The sequence below is a fragment of the Pan paniscus genome, chromosome 14 (assembly GCF_029289425.2).
Source record: "Pan paniscus chromosome 14, NHGRI_mPanPan1-v2.0_pri, whole genome shotgun sequence".
Taxonomy (NCBI): Eukaryota; Metazoa; Chordata; class Mammalia; order Primates; family Hominidae; genus Pan; species Pan paniscus.
Window position 1 is genome coordinate 28,880,927 of NC_073263.2, and position 20,023 is coordinate 28,900,949.

At 39.5% G+C, this 20,023-nt stretch overlaps 2 protein-coding genes across 4 annotated transcripts in view; both read left to right on the forward strand.

Annotated features, from left to right (window-relative positions):
• Positions 1–20,023, forward strand: part of MTUS2 (microtubule associated scaffold protein 2) — a 680,252-nt gene that overhangs the window by 466,505 nt on the left and 193,724 nt on the right. The gene's annotated exons all lie outside the window — the stretch shown is intronic.
• Positions 8,612–18,861, forward strand: LOC100982343 (glyceraldehyde-3-phosphate dehydrogenase-like). The gene has a single exon (XM_055097175.2). It carries the CDS (start codon positions 16,769–16,771, stop codon positions 17,774–17,776), a length of 1,008 nt encoding a protein of 335 aa, XP_054953150.1. The 5' UTR covers positions 8,612–16,768; the 3' UTR covers positions 17,777–18,861.

Here is a 20,023-nt window from a genome sequence, read left to right on the forward strand (position 1 = left end):
GAAAACCATGTTGCCATGAAGAACTTACCTGTCATTCTACATATCTTCAATAAAGATGCTTGTACAATTCCAAAGTTAGGGGAGAAAAAGTGAAAACTGAAAAGCCCCTGTAATACTTTCGGTGCCTTTCTCTAAGGGATTATTTTTCCTGCTTTTGTCTATAAACCCATAATATTTACTTACCAGTTAAAAGGTAGCTCTTTCCTAGGTCATGTTCCCTTTAAGTTGGGAGTCCTGAAAACAGGCTGCATCTTGGTTTCCCTTTCCTGTAAGTGTCTCTGCTAGGAACATCTGTTTTTGTTTGTTTGTTTGTTTGTTTGTTTTGAGATGGAGTCTTGCTCTGTCTCCCAGGCTGGAGTGCAGTGGCGCGATCTCAGCTCACTGCAACCTCCGCCTCCTGGGTTCACGCCGTTCTCCTGCCTCAGGCTCCTGAGTAGCTGGGACTACAGGCGCCTGCCACCACGCCTGGCTAATTTTTTTGTATTTTTAGTAGAGACAGGGTTTCACCACATTAGCCAGGATGGTCTCGATCTCCTGACCTCGTGATCCGCCTGCCTCGGCCTCCCAAAGTGCTGGGATTACAGGTGTGAACCACCACGCCTGGCCAGGAACATCTCTTACACCCCATTCCCTCCCACACAACCTGTTCCCTCTTCCTCTCCTTTCTCTGGTGACACCTGTCTGTCCTTCAGGTCTTGACCTAAATGTTGCCTGTTCAGGGCTCTTCCCCTTGTAGCTCTGCTCACGAGTTTAGTTGTCTAATGATGTCTGCAATTGGCTGAAGTCTCTCTGCCCCATATGTGCAGTCGTGGCTGTTGTACTCATCCCCAAATCCTTAGCACCAACAATGGGCCCAGCACAAAGCAGGCTCTCAACAGATAGCTGCCGAATAAATGAAAGTTGCAATTCCCCTAGTGATTTGAGAGCACTTGCCACAATGAGTGCTCAGAAAGTGCCTGTGTCTTGTTGCAGATGGTCACATAATAAAGCAACAAGACAACCAGATATTTAAGATAAATGAGAGATGTGCCCTTTGCCTTTCTGTTAGTATGGCCTCCAGCAGGTACCCGAGAACCCAACTGTTCCAAGCCTCTTGTGGAACTGTCCAGAGGAGGTTGCTTCTTAGAGACACTGATAGCAAATCACAGAGCCTGCCTGGTAGAGGCAGCTCACAGCAGCCCCCAGCGCACCTCTCTCCTAGTTTCGTCTCTCCACTGTTGTTAACCCTGTGGTCTCCTCCTCCAGGGCCCACAGTGAGGGGAGCCCCAGCCACTGGAGAGCCAGTGAGACACGCCGTGGACAGTTCCTGAGTCTTGGCCCAAATCTACCAAGAAACTAATTTCAATGGTGTCTTAAGCCTCCATTTTTGTTTTCAAAAGGCATAAAACTTTGTATACATTTTTGCATCATTGACTCAGAGGGGAGGTACTAGGGTGTTTTAAACAAACATTTGTTTACACGGCAGAGAACCCCATGCCAGCCACTGGGCAGACCCTCAGCTGTGGCTCCCTGGGAACATTGCAGGTGTCCAGCAACCCCTGGTGGCTCTGCCTTTTCCAGCCTTTGAGCTGAGCTCACAGGTGATCACCTCCATCAGCCTTGGTCCTGCTGACCTCATGAGATGGTTGAGGTCGTAGGGCTCGCTCGTTTAGAATATGTCTTGTCCTTCTTTTTTCATTATCAGGAGACTAAGATCCATGAGGGAGAGGCCTTCATTTTGTTTCCCAGCTCAGATAGGAGGCCACACACATTGCCTAAAAACCCAGAGAAAACGGAATTGAGTTGTCAAGGCAGGACATAGTTGGGAAAACAAAGCAGAAACTCATTTTAAATGTAACCAGGACTTTCTTTTCTCAGTTTCATCCAACTCTAACATCTAAGTCCTCCTTGCATTTCAAAATCATTTCTGCTAAAAGGTAAATTTTATTACAGAATTTTAGCTTTGCATGTATCCTGTTGGTTTTAAATAAAGTCCAGTTTCTAAAATGAGATCTAGTTTCACATTACCTTGTTCTGTTATCAAGCCAATTAAAAAGCAGAAGGTAGGCATGCAGATTGTAGTTAAATCCCAAATAATTGGATTTCTTGGGACTGTGAGGTGTTTGAGTTATTTTAATTACTGAGATAACACTAACTCTTACTGTTTTAACCCTTGTTGGAAACACTTCTCAGCTGTGATACTTTGCTTCCTTCCCTTGGTGGCTCTAAGCTGATGATGGCTGAGCTCTTGCATGTCAGCGTCACCTGCTCAATTACCGTCACCCCCTGTTGTCCACTCAACGTGCACCTACAATAGAATGTACCCTGGAAGTACTTGGGCTGTTTCCTTTAACCTAGATTTCTGATGTGAGTTTTTGGTGAGTGATTCTTTTCTGGTTCACTCATTGAACAAACATCTGAGTGCTTGCTTTAAGGCACAGGTGACTTGGATTCAAAGATAATTAGAACAGTCTTAACCCTTGAGGGACTTGTAAGTAACTAAATGAATTTGTAATCTAGTAATTAGAGTGAGAGTGAGAGGCCTATAATCTTATTATCTGGACTCCAGTTAATTCTAGCAGATCAGGAGTTCACGGTACGATGGATTAAGAAAAGAATGACCTGAAAAAAGTTTAAATTAAATATAGTAAGTTTTATTGATGATTTATTTAATCACTTTCTATTATTTGTTTAATCATTTTCTAATTTATTTGTCATTTACTCATTTTTTTCATTTCGGAAAAGATCCAGTGTAGTTTGCAGTAAAGGGCACAGGATTATAGAGATAAAAATCTGAGTAATAGAAGAGAGAAGAGCATGACAAAACTAGGCTTAGAGCTTCTTGGCTAAAGGTAAAAGAAGAAACACACTCAAGGGAAAAAAAGAGCCTGCCATTGCATCAGGAGAGAGAAACTTATTTCCTAGCACAAATGGTAAAGACTTTAATTCTGTAAATTTTAAAAAGTTGTATTAAGCAACATAATTGACAATTACTTTAATTATGTGTCTTAATTTTTTTCTGACAATGAAATAATTAGTTTAAAATGTGGGGATACGGAAAGTCTTTTTTAGTATGACATAAAACCTAGAAACATTTTTAAATGATAAAATTACATAAAATCACATAAAAATTTAAAACTTTCTACAATGAAAGACATCATAGAGTTGAGGAAGATGATAAACTGATAGAAAATGCTGCAACAAACTGTGAATATACATGCAGTTTAAACAACCCCTGAAAATCATAAGCAAAAAACAACTTAATTTGAAAAACAGGTAAAGATATGAATGTATATTTTACACACTAGAAGTACAAAGTGGTCAATGGCTATAAACATATGAAAAGATATTCAAATTTACTAATAACTAAACATATTCCCTTTTTAGAATGAGATACAGTCTTTTTAATACTGGATTATAAACCTTTAAAAAGATTTATTACATCCAGCATTGGTAAGAATGTGGTACACAAACACTCTTGTAGTGTTAGTGAGAATATAAATTGGTACACTCTTTTGAGAGCAATTTGCCAATAACTATGAAAATTTATGTGACAAGTAATCCAGTATTTCTACTTCTAGGACCCTCTCAAAACATCCTTGTTCAAGCAAGAATGATATATGTGCAGGAACTTTCTATGCAGCATTGGTTACAATGCTAAAAAAGTTGGAAACAATCTAAATATCTGTCAATATGGAAATATGTAAATAAGTTATGATATAGCCATTTAATAAATGCTTATGTAGTTATTAAAAAATGAGATAGATCTACATGAATTACATGGAAAGATGTCCATAACATGTCATTAAAGGTAGAAAGCTATAGAACACAATCTCATTGTTATAAAACTGAAATAAAATAAATCATTTTATGTATGCCTTTTTGTAAATTTATAGAAAAATTTGGAAAATATCATTTAAATAGTCAAGAGCCATTATCAGTGTGGTGTTCAATTGGAGGAAAAGTTGTAATGAGGAAAAAGAACTTTCATTTTTAAATTTTGTTCTTTCTATATTGTCAGAATTTTTCCAGACATGTTTCAATTCTTGCTATAAAATATATACAGATAATTGAATAAAAAGGATAATAATTTGTTCTAAGGAAAGAGCGTGAAGGTTACAGAAAAAAATGAAACAAAAATATCTCAAAGCCTCACAGTTTATCATTAGACACTAATAACATATATTGGTATATTTCCTTCCAGTCTTTTCTCTATATGGGTATGATTTTTTTCATACCTCAGTTATTCTTTATGTATAGTTCTGTATCCTGCTTTTACAGTTAACGTTATATCCTAATAATTTTCCAATATCATGATAAATATGTGAAAAGCTTCTTTTTAATGATGTTGTAATAACTGCATATTGATTAACCATAGTTTGGAGAACTGCTTGTCTCCTGTTCATTTAGGTTGCTTTCAGTATTTCACTATCATGAAACAATGAAGTACAATTAATTTAATAAATTTATTTTGCAAAATCATATTTGTTAGGAGTTTTCAGGACTATTTTCAGGCTTGATGATTTCCCTAGAAGGGCTCATAGGACTTAGAAGTTGGTATATTTATGATTATAATGTATTACAATGAAAGGATACAGAGTAAAATCACCAAAGGGAAAAAGCTCATGGGGCAAAGTTCAAATGAAACAAGGCACAAGTTACCAAAAGTCCTCTCTCAGTGGAATCACACAACATATACTTCATCTTTCCAGCAATGATGTGTGAAAACATGAACAGATTTTGCCATTGAGGGAAAAACATCTGAGCCTGATTGTCCAGGGTTTTTGTTATGGATCAGTCACACATACACACAGCATCTTTTCTATGTGTAAACTAGGCAAATTGATGCAGTATGGCTCAGGACCTTGGGCATGCAAAATGCTCTTGTGAGTTAGAACATTTAAAAGCCCAGCTCTCAGGAGCTGGCCAGTGGCCAGTCATGACACAGGCTGTTCTTGGAAATGTGCAGGGTTTAAGCAATTCAAGCCTGCTTAGTTACTCCTTTCCTACACAATGAGGCACAGATTTCCCATATGTTCTTAGGATGCATTCTTAAAAGTGGAAATGCTGAGTCATATGAAGTATGTCTTTGAAAATAACATATTGACTGGCTGTTTCCTTTTTTTTTTTTACTTTTATTATTTTTAATTCATACATAATTGTATGTATGTATAGGGCACAGTGTGATATTTTGATGCACTATACAGTGTAATAATCAAATCAGAGTAGTGTATTAATCACCTCAAGTATGTATCATTTCTATGTGTTAGGAACATTCAAAATCCAATCTTCTAGCTATTTGAGAATATCCAGAAATTGTTGTTAATTACAGTCATCTTATAGTGCCATAGAACACTAGAACTTACTCCTCCTATCTAGATGTACTTTTGTATCCATTAACCAACTTCTTCCTATACTCCCCTACCCCCTACCTTCCCCACCTCTAGTGACCACTATTCTACTCTCTCCTTCTATGAGATCAACTTTTTTAGCTTCCACATGTTAATGAGAACATTTAGTATTTATCTTTGTGTGCTTGGCTTATTTCACTTATAAAATAATGTCCTACAAGCTCATCCATGTTGCTGCAAGTAACTGAATGTTGTTCTTTTTTATGGCTACATAGTATTCCATTTGTATACATACCTGTATTAGTCCATTTTCATACCGCTATGAAGAAATGCCCAAGACTGGGTAATTTATAAAGAAAAAGAGGTTTGTTTAATGGACTCAACAGTTCCCCATGGCTGGGGAGTCCTCACAATCATGGTGGAAGGTGAAAGAGGAGCAAAGGCATTTCTTACATGACAGCAGTCAAGGGAGTGTGTGCAGGGGAACTGCATTTTATAAAACCATCAGATCTCATGAGACTTACTCACTATCATGAGAACAGCATGGGAAAAACTTGTCCCCATGATTCAATTACCTCCCACCGGGTCCCTCCCATAACGTGGGGATTATGGGAGCTACAATTCAAGATGAGATTTGGGTGGGGACACAGCCAAACCATATCATTACCACATTTTCCTTATCTGCTAAATGAACACTTAGGCAGATTTTATATCTTGGCTGTTGTGACTGGTACTACTGCCATAAACTTGGGAGTGCAGATATCTCTTGAACATACTGATTTCCTTTCCTTTGGATATATACCCAGCAATAGGATTGCTGGATCATATGGTAGTTCTATTTTTAGGTTTTTGTTTGTTTGTTTGTTTGTTTGTGAGACAGGGTCTCACTCTGTCACACAGGCTGGAGAGCAGTGGTGCGATTATGGCTCACTGCAGCCTGGACCTCCCTGGGCTCTGGTGATCCTCCCACCTCAGCTGCCTGAGTGGTTGGGATTACAGACACACACCACCAGGCTTGGCCAATTAAAAAAAATTTTTTTTGTAGAGATGGGGTCTTGCTACGTTGTCCAGGCTGGTCTTGAACTCCTAGGCTCAAGCAATCCTCCCACCTTGACCTCCCAAAGTGGCATTAGCCACAACCCCCAGCCTATTTTCAGGTTTTTGAGAACCTTCCATACTGTTTTCCATAATGGCTATACTAATTTCCATGCCCACCAAGTGTGTAAAAGTTCCTCATTCTCTACGTTCTCACCAATGTTTATTACTTTTTGTCTTTTTGATGATGACCATTTTAACTGGGGTGAGATGACCTCAGTGTGGTTTTGATTTGTATTTCCCTGATGATTAGTGATGTTGAACATTTTTTATATACCTGGTGGCCATTTGTATATCTTTTCTGAGGGTTGTCTATTCAGCTCATTTGTTCATTTATTAATTGAATTATTTTGATTTTTACTGTTGAGTTGTTTAAGTTCTTTTTATATCCTGGATATTTATCTCTTGTTGGATGAATCATTTGCAATTTTTTTCTCCCATTCTGTAGGTTGTATCTTCAGCCTGTTGATTGTCTCATTTACTGTGCAGAAGCTTTTTAGTTTTACATAATTCTATTTGTATATTTTTGCTTTTGTTGCCTGTGCTTTTGAGGTATTCTCCATAAAATCTTTGCCCAGACCAATGTCCCGAAGTATTTCTCCTATTTTTTCTTCTAGTATTTTCATAGTTTCAAGTTTCACATTAAAGTCTTTAATTTATTTTGAGTTGATTCTTTTATATGGTGATGGGGTCTAGTTTCATTTTTCTGCATATGGATGTAAAGTTTCTTAATATCATTTAATGAAGAGACTTGTATTTTACCTAATGAATGTCCTTGGCATCTTTGTCTTACATGTAATATTCTGTTGACAATTGAAAGGATGCATAAGTATTTTAGATACCAGGCATATAAATAACAAAAATATTTTATGAAAGTCGTTTCTTATTTCCTTTTTAAAAAAGACATGTTTGTTAAGAATTCTGTATGCAGCATGCAGTATTCTTAGGGCTTTGTATATTCAACTTCTGATGCTCAAGGAAGCTTAGTTTAGAGAAATTAAGTAACCGCCACACCCCTAGTCATACAACTTCTTTGTAGCAGGAATCAACCTAAGCCTGTTGGCCTTTAAAACCTATAGACCTAACTTCTGCTATTTAAATATTCTTACTTCGATGGAAGCCAATTAATTGCATTTTACTGAAGTTACCTTGATTGAAAAATACGACTTAGAGACTTAGTTATTCTTGCTAGTTACCTTACGTATAGTTTCCCAACTCCCCTACAGTAATTCTGAGGTCTGTTTACACTTGTCCCTCTTAGGGGTTTCAGATGCAGGCGAAGAGCTAATGCCCTGTCCTAAACATGTTTGAGGTATATGATCCACTCCTATAATATTGATTTCCTGTAAGTTCATAATGATCATTGAGATCAGTGTGATAACAGTGGAAAGTGTTGCGGATTTAGTGCTAATGATTATATGTGTACACACACACACACACAAAACATGCTATTCAGTGCTGCGTAAAAGAAAGGCTCTCAAGTATTCCTGAAACTTAGCTTTAGTCATGTAGTGGTTCTTCCTCTCAAAATTTTTATGGAAAGTTTTTCTGCTGTTCATATGTCAAATACAAAATCTCTTCAGTGCATTGATCCATATAATTTTACACTAATAGTGGGGCTGTACCTGTTGACTTTTCTAACTGGCTTGCACTGTTGTAGCAAATAGGAAAATACTTGCAGCTGCAAATATTGATTTGAAGATGAATTACTTCTTGTCAATATGCCCTCTGATTCTGTCATATTGATATGATGCATTGTAGAAAATAAAATTCCTTTATTCAGACTAAGGTATAGAAGGGTTTCTAGTAGTTGTATAAAAAATGAGTAACTGATATATTATTATTTGAGTTCCTCTCTACCTAAGGAAAAACATTCCCTGGGAATAGGCTGCTACTCAGTAGGCTAAAGAAACTCTACTTGTGTCATAAAAATTAATTTTGCTTCTTGAAAAATAAATTGTTATTGATTTCACACATTTAGGGATTTCTGGTCATACTGTAATTTGATAATATAAGTAGCTTGTTAACATCATCAAAATGTGTTTGTTGAGCACTTTGATGATGTGTACATGTGCCAGACAGAGCTGTTCTACCAAGTTCTCCCTGCCTTCCTCCAGTCCTCTCAAGTATCATTTTCTCTTTCTGTGCACATCTTTAGTGAAGAAAATGAGGAAGACCTTGCTAAAATAAAATATTCAGTCTTAGGAAAAAACAAAGTAAGAAATAGGGTCACTTGATGGCTACTGGAATTGTGGTCCTAGGTGATTTGTGAGCTTATTCTTACTGTAGCATATGATATGCATTCCTTTAATGTAAATAACTCTAAAAGCATGTTATTTTCCAGTAATGAAAGAATCATGGCGCCTCATAAGCTCTTGTTCACTTGGGAGTGTTCAGGAATCTCCAGATTTGACACCAGAAGAGGCAAGGTCAAAGCAATTAGGCTGCACTGGTATCTTCAGTGAAGATGCCCTTACTGCCCTGTGCTGACTGTGGTCTCCCCAAGGCTGAGTCTAGATTGCTGTCACACTGTCAACTTATTTGTCATTGTGAAGCCAACAGGGAACTGGCAATTAGTTTGGGGGTAGAAGAGTTTGTAGGAGAATAGAAGCATTTAAAAGAATCTTTGTGGGAGAATAATAAAGATAATAAATATGAGCTCCATTTCTTTGCATGAGATCAGAGAGACAGGAAAATATAATGGAGATGATGTATACAATTTCTGGTTGAAGGATCTGTCTACTTCATCATTTGGAGAGCCACATGAGTGCATGTCTTAGATGGTCTGTCTGCTGTTCTTTCTGGCCAGAAGAAGGAAAGCCAGGAAGCACTGGGAATCACAGGCTGCGACATCAAAGTCAACTCTCAGACATCCCGGGACTAAGGATCGGTGAACATTTGGATGGGCCTCCATTTGTTCAACATATATTGATTGCGTACCCTCTTCAAGCTGAACGCTTTGTTAGATACCTGGGGAAATCATGGTGAATAAGATGGACACAGTCCTTGTCCCTGTGGAGCTGATGGGGGTCACAGGAGAGAGCAACATGAAACTTGTACTTACACACCTAATTATTGAATTACGTTTATGCTAAGTGCTGTGGAAGGGAAATGAGTGTCCGAGAAGGCCATATGGTGCAGAGACATAACATAGTGCACAGAAAACATGCTGGCAGAGACCTAAAGCTTCCATAGAAGTGGCCGGTGATGATGGGGAACTGCATTCCATTCAGGTTAATGACATGAGTTGTTACTTTGTAAAGCTAGAGGTTTCTCAAGCCTTGCTCCCCTTGAAATCTTGAACTACGGCTGCTAACAATTAGATACCTTGTAAATTTGAAAATATATGCTCCCCCATTTTTTCCCAAGCCCTCTATGGAGAAACTTGCAAGCTGTGAAATGGTCTAAAGACAGCATGAAAAAAAAATTGCACAGAAAATTCACAGCAGTTTAATTAGTCTCTAATTTTACGGGGCAGTCCAGTAAAATTCATTGGAACAATTTGAATTTTGGGGGGGGGGCACTTGATTTTAAAACCCTAATAACCTCATCCTCTATTACAAATTAAGTGGCTCAGGGTGCTATTTAGCTATTGTCATTGAAATGTCACAGAAGAATCCAACTAAGGGAAAAGATCCATTTATCTTTCTCTGCTATGCCTTTTAAACGCTTTCATCAAAACAATAGCAAGAATAATATTTTAGGTAATTTTAGCTAATATGGAAGACATTACGGGACATACCTATAGTGCCAGAAGAGAATTTATAACACTCTTGTGACCCACCTTAATATTAAGCCCCCTGTAGGCTGGTCTGAAACCTTTTGTGGATGCTCTTCAAAAGTAGGACACTAAAATCCTAATTTTCATTTAAGAGCATATACACATATTGTATTTAAAATGTTACACACCTGGTATTTTGCCCACCCTGCTTGTCAGCCTTGAGGAGCTATGGGAACTTGTCCAACAGTAATTAGTGCAAATGGTCTTTTGGAGCTGAGTTTTCCATTGTGATTTTCAACATTTGTATGTTTCAGAAATCTGCCTACTGTACTATAAATGCATTCTTATGCAAATTGCTACCATCATATGGCCCAATTTCGTAGTATGAGGAGCATGAAACTTTTAATTACATGTCACTGTTTTAAAACTTTCCATTTCTTTTCAGACTTATATATTCTACTAGCTATATTACATTGAAGAAATACCAAATACTAAGAGTAGTATTTGATGTGTTTGAAGTGAAGTCTTCATGGGGTGTATTATTTGAAGACAGTAGTTCTTCATGGGGTGTAGTAAAAGATGCAAGAATAAGAAGGAAATGAATGCAACCTAATTCATCCATGGCTGGATTCACTAGCACAGAGCTTATCATCCATAGGTTTTATCTTAGTCTATTCAAGCCACTATAAAAAAAATTAAGACTGAGTGGCTTATAAACAACGAACATTTATTTCTCACAGTTCTGGAGGCTGGAACATCCAAGATCAAGGCACTGGAAGAAGGAAACAAATGCCAGTCATCAATTCTGTAAGATAACTGGAGAAGAGTGACATATTTATTTGGCATTGCAGAGCCTTCACATCTTTCATCTTTAACCCACCAGTCAGCAAATTTCTGTTGAGAACCACTTTGGGCCCACACTTTGCTAATCAATAGTCATGCAACCAGCCTAGCTGATGTGAGGGATGAGGGGAAAGCCCTCCAGCTTACCCCCTACCCCCTACCCCCAACTGTTGGTGGTAGCCTTTCACCTTTCAAAGGCCAGCCTGGGCCTGTTATTCTCTTGCCTAGGACCCTGCAGCAGCTCTCATTGCCCTTTTCTGTAGGCCTAGAATGGGGTGATTCTGATGGTGATGGCCCTGCCTTTACACAGCTGCTGTGGCCCAGAGTCACCCAGCAGAGGCCCAGCCTGCCTCAGCTGCCAGCATGCACTGCTTTGTGCCTACAACCTGGGAAAAACATGGCAAGTTGTAGACTCTTTTTTAAAGAGTGGTCTACACATTTTTGGGTTAAAAGCCACGTTGGACATATTTCTTTCTCTACATGATTTGCCTTCAAAGGAATGGAACAACTTTATTAATAATCTACAGTGTGAATTGTTAGTTTCTATCACAGAATTTGGATGGCATGGGGAACAAGGAATGAGCTTTGAAGTTAGACCGAGATTACCACTAATTGCTGTGTGACCCTGATTCAATTATTTAACTTCTCTGATCCTTGAATTCCTCATTGGAAAAAGGAAAATAACACCAACTTCATTCGTTAATGACTGGATACACTAGTACAGTGCATATAATCCATAGGTTTTATCTTAGTCTGTTCAGGCTGCTTTAATAAAATACCGTAAACTGGGTGGCTTATAAACAATAAACATTTATTTCTAATAATTATGGCTGGGAATTCCAAGATGAAGGCATGGGAAGATTTAATATCTGGTAAGAGACCATTCCTCATAGATGGTGCCTTCTTGCTGTGTCCTCACCTGGTAGAAGGTGCAAATGAGCTTTTGGGGGCCTATTTTATAAAAGCACTCATCCCATTCCTGAGGGATTCACTCTCATGATTTAATCACCTCCCAAAGGCCCCACCTTCCATACCATCACATTAGAAATTAGATTTTGGAGATGGATCCAAGATGGCCAGTTAGAAGCAGCTGCAGTCTCCAGCACTCAGAGGAATGAAAAGGGGCAAGTGAATTCAGCACCTTCAATTGAAATATCCAGATTCTCACAATGGGACTGACTAGGCAAACAACACAAATCAGAGAATGAAGAAAAGCTGGGGCTGCTGACGGCCCACCCAGGAGTGGCACAGAGCCAAAGGAACCCCCACCCCCAGCCAAGGGAACCAGTGAGTGATTGTGCAACCCCACCTGGAAAACCATGCTTCTCCCATGGGTCTTTGCAACCCAAAGATCAGGAGATCCCCTTGTGAGCCCATGCCTTCAGGGCTTTGGGTCTATACACAGAGCTGTGTGGAGTTTTGGCAGAGCAGCCACTCAGGCACACACACAGTCCCAGGAGTGTCACATACTCTAGCCCTGGGATCCCTGGGAAGATGGGAATTCCATCCATACGTATCCCTAGGAAGGGAGCTGAATCCAGGGTGCCAAGCAATGTCATTTTGTGGGCCCCATTTCCATGGCACCTCACAACTTAAGAATCACTAGCTTAGAGTCCCAGTCAGCCCAGCACTGGGTTGGAGTCTCCCTGAGAAGGATTCAAGTTCCTGCGGGAGGAGGCAGCCACCATCTCTGTGGTTCAGTTGACTCAGCTATGCCAGCCTGCTGACTTTGGAGAAGACAGGCAGTCCAGATGAGGAAGGGTCCCTCCAATGCAGCACACTTGCTCTACCAGACAGCAGCCAAACTGCTTCTTTGGGTGGATCCCTGATACCATTCCTCCTGACCGGGTGAGACCTCCCAACTGGGGTCTCTAGCCACCTCCTACAGGTACATGCAGGCTGGCAGTAGGTCAGTACCCCCTGGGATGGAGCTTCCAGAGGAAGGAGCTGGCTGCCATCTTTGCTGTTTTGTGCTCTTCACTGGTGATAACCACATATGGGAGAAACTGAGGCAACTAAGGTCTGGAGCAGACCCCCAGAAAACCATAGCAGCCCTACAGTAGAATGGCCTGACTGATAAAATAAAAACAAATAAACAGAAAACAACAACATCAACAAAAAAGGCCCCACAAAAACCTCATTCAAAGGTCAGCAACCTCAAAGATCAAAGGTAGATAAGTCCACAAAGATGAGAAAGAATCTATGCAAAAATGCTGAAAACCCAAAAAGCCAGAGTGCCTCTTCTCCAAATAACTGCAGCTCCTCTGCAGCAAGGACACAGAACTGGGCTGAGGCTAAGATGGCTGAATTGACAGAAGTAGGCTTCAGAAGGTGGGTAATAACAAACTTAGCTGAGCTAAAGGAGCATGTTTTAACCCAATGCAGAGAAACTAAGAATCATGATAATACTGGAGCTGATAGCTAGAATAGCCAGTTTAGAGAGGAATATAATTGGCCTGATAGAGCTGAAAAACAACATGACAAATTCACAATGTAATCACAGCAGAATGGACAGAGAGGAGGAAAGAATCTCAGTGCTTAAAGATTATCTTTCTGAAATAAGACAGGCAGACAAGAATAGAGAAAAAAGAATGAAAAGCAATGAACAAAACCTCTGAAAAATATGAGATTATGTAAAGAGAGCAAACCTATGACTGATTGGGGTACCTGAAAAAGATGGGGAGAATGGAACCAAGTTGGAAAACATACTGCAGGATATCATCCAGGAGAATTTCCCCAGCCTAGCAAGACATGCCAACATTCAAATTCAGGAAATGCAGAGAATCCCAGTAAGATACTCCATGAGAAGATCAACCCCAAGACACAGAATCATCAGATTCTCCAAGATTAAATGAAAGAAAAAATGTTAAGGGCAGCCAGAGAGAAAGGCCAGGTCGCCTACAAAGGGAAACCCATCAGACTAACAGTAGACTTCTCAGTAGAAAATCTACAAGCCAGAAGAGATTGGAAGCCAATAGTCAACATTCTTAAAGAAAAGAATGTCCAACCCAGAATTTCAGATCTGGCCAAACTCAGTTTCATAAGTGAAGGAGAACTAAGATCCTTTACAGACAAGCAAATGCTTAGGGAATTCATCACCACCAGGCCTGCCTTGCAAGAGCTCCCAAAGGAAGCACAAAATATGGAAAGGAAAAACCAATACCAGCCACTACGAAAACACACTGAAGTACACAGAGCAGGGACACTATGAAGCAACCACATTAAAAAAAAGTGAAAAATAACCAACTAGCATCATGATGACAGGATCAAATTTACACATAACAATACTAATCTAAAATGTAAACATGCTAACTGCCCTGATTGAAAGGCACAGAATGACAAGCTGGATAAAGAGCCAAAACCCATCAGTATGCTGTTTTCAAGAGACCCATCTCACATGAAAAGACACACATAGGCTCAAAATAAAGGGATGGAGGAAATTTTACCACACTAATGGAAAAAAGAAAAAGAGCAGAGTTGGTAATCCTAGTTTCTGACAAAACAGACTATAAACCAACAAAGATAAAAAAAGATGAAGGGCATTACATGATGGTAAAGGGTTTAATTCAACAAGAAGAGCTAACTATTCTAAATATATATGCACCCAATACATAAGCATGCAGATTCATAAAGCAAGTTCTCAGAGACCTGCTAAAGGACTTAAACTCCCACAGAATAATAGTGGGAGACTTTAACACCCCACTGACAATATTAGACAGATGATCAAGACGGAAAATTAACAAAGTTATTCAGGATCTGAACTCAGCCCTGGATCAAGTGGACTTGATAGGTATCTACAGAACTGTCCACTCAAAAACAACAGAATATACATTCTTCTCATCACCACATGGCACTTACTCTAAAATTGATCACATAATCAGAAGGAAAACACTTCTCAGCAAATGTAAAAAAAAAAAATCATAACAGTCTTTCAGACTACAGCACAATCAAACTAGAATTCAAGATTAAGAAACTCACTTAAAACTTAAAAACTACATGGAAATGGAACAACCTGCTTCTGAAAGACTCTTGGGTAAAAATGAAATTAAGGCAGAAATCAAGAAGTTCTTTGAAACTAATGAGAACAAAGAGGCAATGTACCAGAATCTCTGGGTTGCAACTAAAGCAGTATTAAGAGGGAAATTTATAGCACTGAATGTCCATGTCAAAAAGCTAGAAAGATTGTAAGTTAACAACCTAACATCTCAAATAATAGAAGTAGAGAACCAAAAGCAAATAGACCCCAAAGCTAGCAGAAGACAAGAAATAACCAAGATCAGAGCAGAACTGAAGGAGACACAGACATGAAAAAACCTGTTAAAAAATCAACAAATCCAGAAGCTAGTTTTGTGGAAAAAAAAAAGTAATAATTAGCCAGCAGACAGGCTGCTGGCTAGACTAATAAAGAAGAAAAGAGAGAAGAATCAAATAAACAATCAGAAATGAAAAGGGGAATATTACCACTGACCGTACAGAAATACAAACAACTATCAGAGAATACTATAAATATCTCTAGGCACATAAACTAGAAAATCTAGAAGAAATGAATAAATTCTTGGGCGCATACACCCTCCCAAGACTGAACTAGGAAGAAATTGAATCCCTGAATAGACCAATAACAAGTTCTGAAACTGAGGCAGTAATAAATAGCCTACCAACCTAAAAAAACCCGTGACCAGATGGATTCATAGCTAAATTCTACTAGATGTACAAAGAAGAACTGATACCATTGCTACTGAAACTATTTCAAAAAATTGAAGAGGAGGGACTCCTTCCTAACTCATTCTATGAGGCCAGCGTTATCCTGATACCAAAACCTGGCAGAGATACAGCAAAAAGAGAAAACTTCAGGCCAGTATCCTTGATGAATATTGATGCAAAAATCCTCAGGAAAATACTGGCAAACTGAATCCAGCAGCACATCAAGAAGCTTATCCACCATGATCAAGTTGGCTTCATCCCAGGATGCAAGGTTGGTTCAACATATGCAAATCAATAAATGTGATTCATCACATCAATGGAACTAAAGACAAAACCCTCATGATTATCTCTAATAGATTCAGAAAAGACCTTTAATAAAATTCAACATTCCTTCATGTTAAAAACTCTCGATAAACTAGGTATTGAAGGAACATACCTCAGAATAATAAGAACCATATATGATAAATGCACAGTCAATATCCTACTGAATAAGCAAAAGTTAGAAGCATTGTTCTTGAAAACTGGCACAAGACAGGGATGCCCTCTCTCACCACTCCTATTCAACATAGTATTGGAAGTTCTAGCCAGGGCAATCAGGCAAGAGAATGAAATAAAGATTATTCAGATAGGAAGAAATGAAGTCAAAGTATCTTTGTTTGTAGGTGACATGATCCTATATCTAGAAAACCCCATCATCTCAGCCCAAAAGTTTCCTAAGCTGATAAGCCACTTCAGCAAAGTCTCAGGATATAAAATCAGTCTGCAAAAATTGCTAGCATTCCTATACACCAACAACAGGAAAGCAGAGAGCCAAATTATGAATGAACTCCCATTCACAATTACTACAAAAAGAATAAAATGCCTAGAAATACAGCCAACAAGGCGAATGAAGGACCTCTTCAAGGAAAACTACATACCACTGCTCAAGGAAATCACAGAGGACACAAACAAATGGAAAAACATTCCAGGCTCATGGATAGAAAGAATCAATATCATGAAAATGGTCAGCTCCCTGCTTCTCCTGTTCGACAGACAGCCACATTTTCTCTTGCATTGCCAGCCGCATCCCTGAGACATCATGGTGAAGGTGAAGGCCAGAGTCGACAGATTTGGTCATGTTAGGTGTCTGGTCACCAGGGCTGCTTTTAACTCTGCTAAAGTAGATATTGTGGCCATCAATGACCCCTTCATTGACCTCAACTACATGGTCTACATGTTCCAGTATGGTTCTACCCATGGCAAATTCCATGGCACTGTCAAGGCTGAGAACAGGAAGCTTGTCATCACTGGAAATCTCATCACCATCTTCCAGGAGCGAGATCCCTCCAAAATCAAATGGGGTGATGCTGGCACTGAGTACATTGTGGAGTCCACCAGCATCTTCACCATCATGGAGAAGTCTGGGGCTCACTTGCAGGGAGGAGCCAAAAGGGTCATCCTTTCTGCCCCCTCTGCCAACACCCCGATGTTCGTGATGGGCGTGACCCATGAGAATTATGACAGCAGCCTCAAGATCATCAGCAATGCCTCCTGCACCATGAATTGCTTAGCGCCCCTGGCCAAAGTCATCCGTGACAACTCTGGTATCATGGAAGGACTCATGACCACAGTCCATGCTGTCCCTGCCACCCAGAAGACTGTGGATGGACCATCCAGGAGACTGTGGTGTGATAGCCATGGGGCTCTCCAGAACATCATCCCTGCCCCTAGCGATGCTGCCAAGGCTGTGGCCAAGGTCATCCCTGAGCTGAATGGGAAGCTCACTGGCATGGCCTTCTGTGTCCCCACTGCCAACTTGTCAGTTGTGGATCTGACCTGCTGTCTTGAAAAACCTGCCAAATATGATGACATCAAGAAGGTGGTAAAGCAGGTGTCAGAAGGCCCCCTCAAGGGCATCCTGGGCTACACTGAGTACCAGCTTGTCTCCTCTGACTTCAACAGTGACACCCACTCTTCCACCTTCGACGCTGGGGCTAGCATTGCCCTCAACGACCACTTTTTCAAGCTCATTTCCTGGTATGACAATGAATTTGGCTACAGCAACAGGGTGATGGACCTCATGGCCCACATGTCCTCCAAGGAGTAAGACCCCCAGACCACCAGCCCCAGTGAGAGCACAAGAGGAAGAGAGAGGCCTTCACTGCTGGGGGACACTTAGTCCCCCTCCACACTGAGAATCCCCCCTCCTCAGAGTTTCCATGCAGATCTCCTGAAGAGCGAGGGGCCTAGGGAGCCCCACCTTGTCATGTACCATCAATAAAGTCCCCTGTGCTCAGTCAAAAAAAGAAAAAGGAAATGGTCATACTGCCCACAGTAATTTATAGATTCAATGCTATCCCATTCAACTACCATTGACATTCTTCACAGAATGGAACCAAAAAAGATCCTGAATAGCCAAGACAATTCTAACCAAAAAGAACAAAGCTGTAGGCATCAAGCTACCTGACTTCAAACTATACTACAAGACTACAGTAACTAAAACAGCATGGTACTGGTACAAGAACAGACACATAGACCAATGGAACAGAATCATATACTCAGAAATAAGACCACATGCCTCCAGCCATCTGATCTTCAACAAACTTTACAAAAGTAAGCAATGGGGAAAGGATTCCCTATTTAATAAATGGTGCTGGGAGTGCTGGCTAGCCATATGCAGAAAAACGAAAATGGACCCCTTCCTTTCACCATATACAGTATTAACTCAAGATGGATTAAAGACTTAAATGTAAAACTCAAAACTATAAAAACCTTAGAAGAAAATCTAGGCAATACCATTCAGGACATAGGCACGGGCAAAGATTTCATGATGAAAACACCAAAAGCAATTGCAACTAAAGCAAAACTTGACAAATGAGATCTAATTAAAAAGAGCTTCTGCACGGCAAAAGAAACCATCATCAGAGTGAACCGGCAACCTACAGATTGGGATAAAATTTTTGCAATCTATCCATCTGACAAAGGTCTAATATCCGGAGTCTACAAGGAACTTAAACAAATTTATAAGAAACAACCCCATTAAAAAGTAAGCAAAGAACATTAACAGACACTTCTCAAAAGAAGACATACATGTAGCCAACAAACATATGAAAAAAACCTCAACATCACTGATCATTAGAGAAATTCAAGTCAAAACCACAATGAGATACCATCTTATGGCAGTCAAAGTGGCTACTATTACAAAGTTAAAAACAAAACAAAACAGGTGCTGGTGAGGTTGTGGAGACAAAGGAGCACTTTTGCATACACAGGTAAACATTGTCTGGGAGGGTTGGGTGGGAGGGTAAATTAGTTCAACCATTGTGGAAGACAGTGTGGCAATTCCTCAAAGACCCAGAGGCAGAAATACCATTTCACCCAGCAATCCCAGTACTATATATATACCCAAAGGAATATAAATCATTCTATTATAAAGATACATGCATGCGTATGTTTATTGCAGCACCCTTCACAATAGCAAAGACATGGAGTCAACCCAAATTCCCATCAATGATAGACTGGATAAAGAAAATGTGGTGCATATATATACACTATGGGATACTGTGCAGCCATAAAAAGGAATGAGATCATGTCCTTTGCAGGGACACAGATGGAGTTGGAAGCCATTATCCTCAGAAAACTAATACAAGAACAGAAAACCAAACACCACATGTTCTCACTTATAAGTAGGTGCTGAATAATGAGAACACATGGATACATGATGGGGACAACACACACTGGGGCCTGTGGGGTGGAGGATGGGGGGAGGGAAAGCATCAGGAAGAACAGCTAATGGATGCTGGGCTTAATACCTAGGTGATGGGATGGTTTGTGCAGCAAACCACCATGGCATACGTTTACCTATGTAACAAACCTGCACATCCTGCACATGTACTCCTGAACTTGAAGTTGAAGAACAAAATAGTAAAATAATATGAACATTTGTTGTGTAAAAAAATTTAGATTTCAACATGTGAATTTTTGAGTGACATAAACATTCAGACCACATAGTAGGTTCTAAATGAATATTTATAATAATATTGCTAAGAAATACCATTTTGCATGCTTAATAAGGGCCCAGCATCATGCTAAGCACTTATTTTTAATTTTTGTGTGTACGTAGTAGGTGTATATATTTATGGGGTACATGCCATGTTTTGATACAGGCATACAATGTGCAATGGTCACATCAGGGTAAATGAGGTCTCCATCACCTCAAGCATTTATCCTTTCTTTATGTTACAAACAATTCAGTTATCCTCTTTTCATTATTTTTAAATATACAAAAAATTATTGTTGACAGTAGTCACCCTGTTGTCCTATCAAATACTAGATCCTATTTATTCTATCTAAC

Excerpts from the sequence above, each read along its gene's own strand:
- LOC100982343 (XM_055097175.2), top strand. The coding sequence starts at position 16,769 with ATGGTGAAGGTGAAGGCCAGAGTCGACAGATTTGGTCATGTTAGGTGT.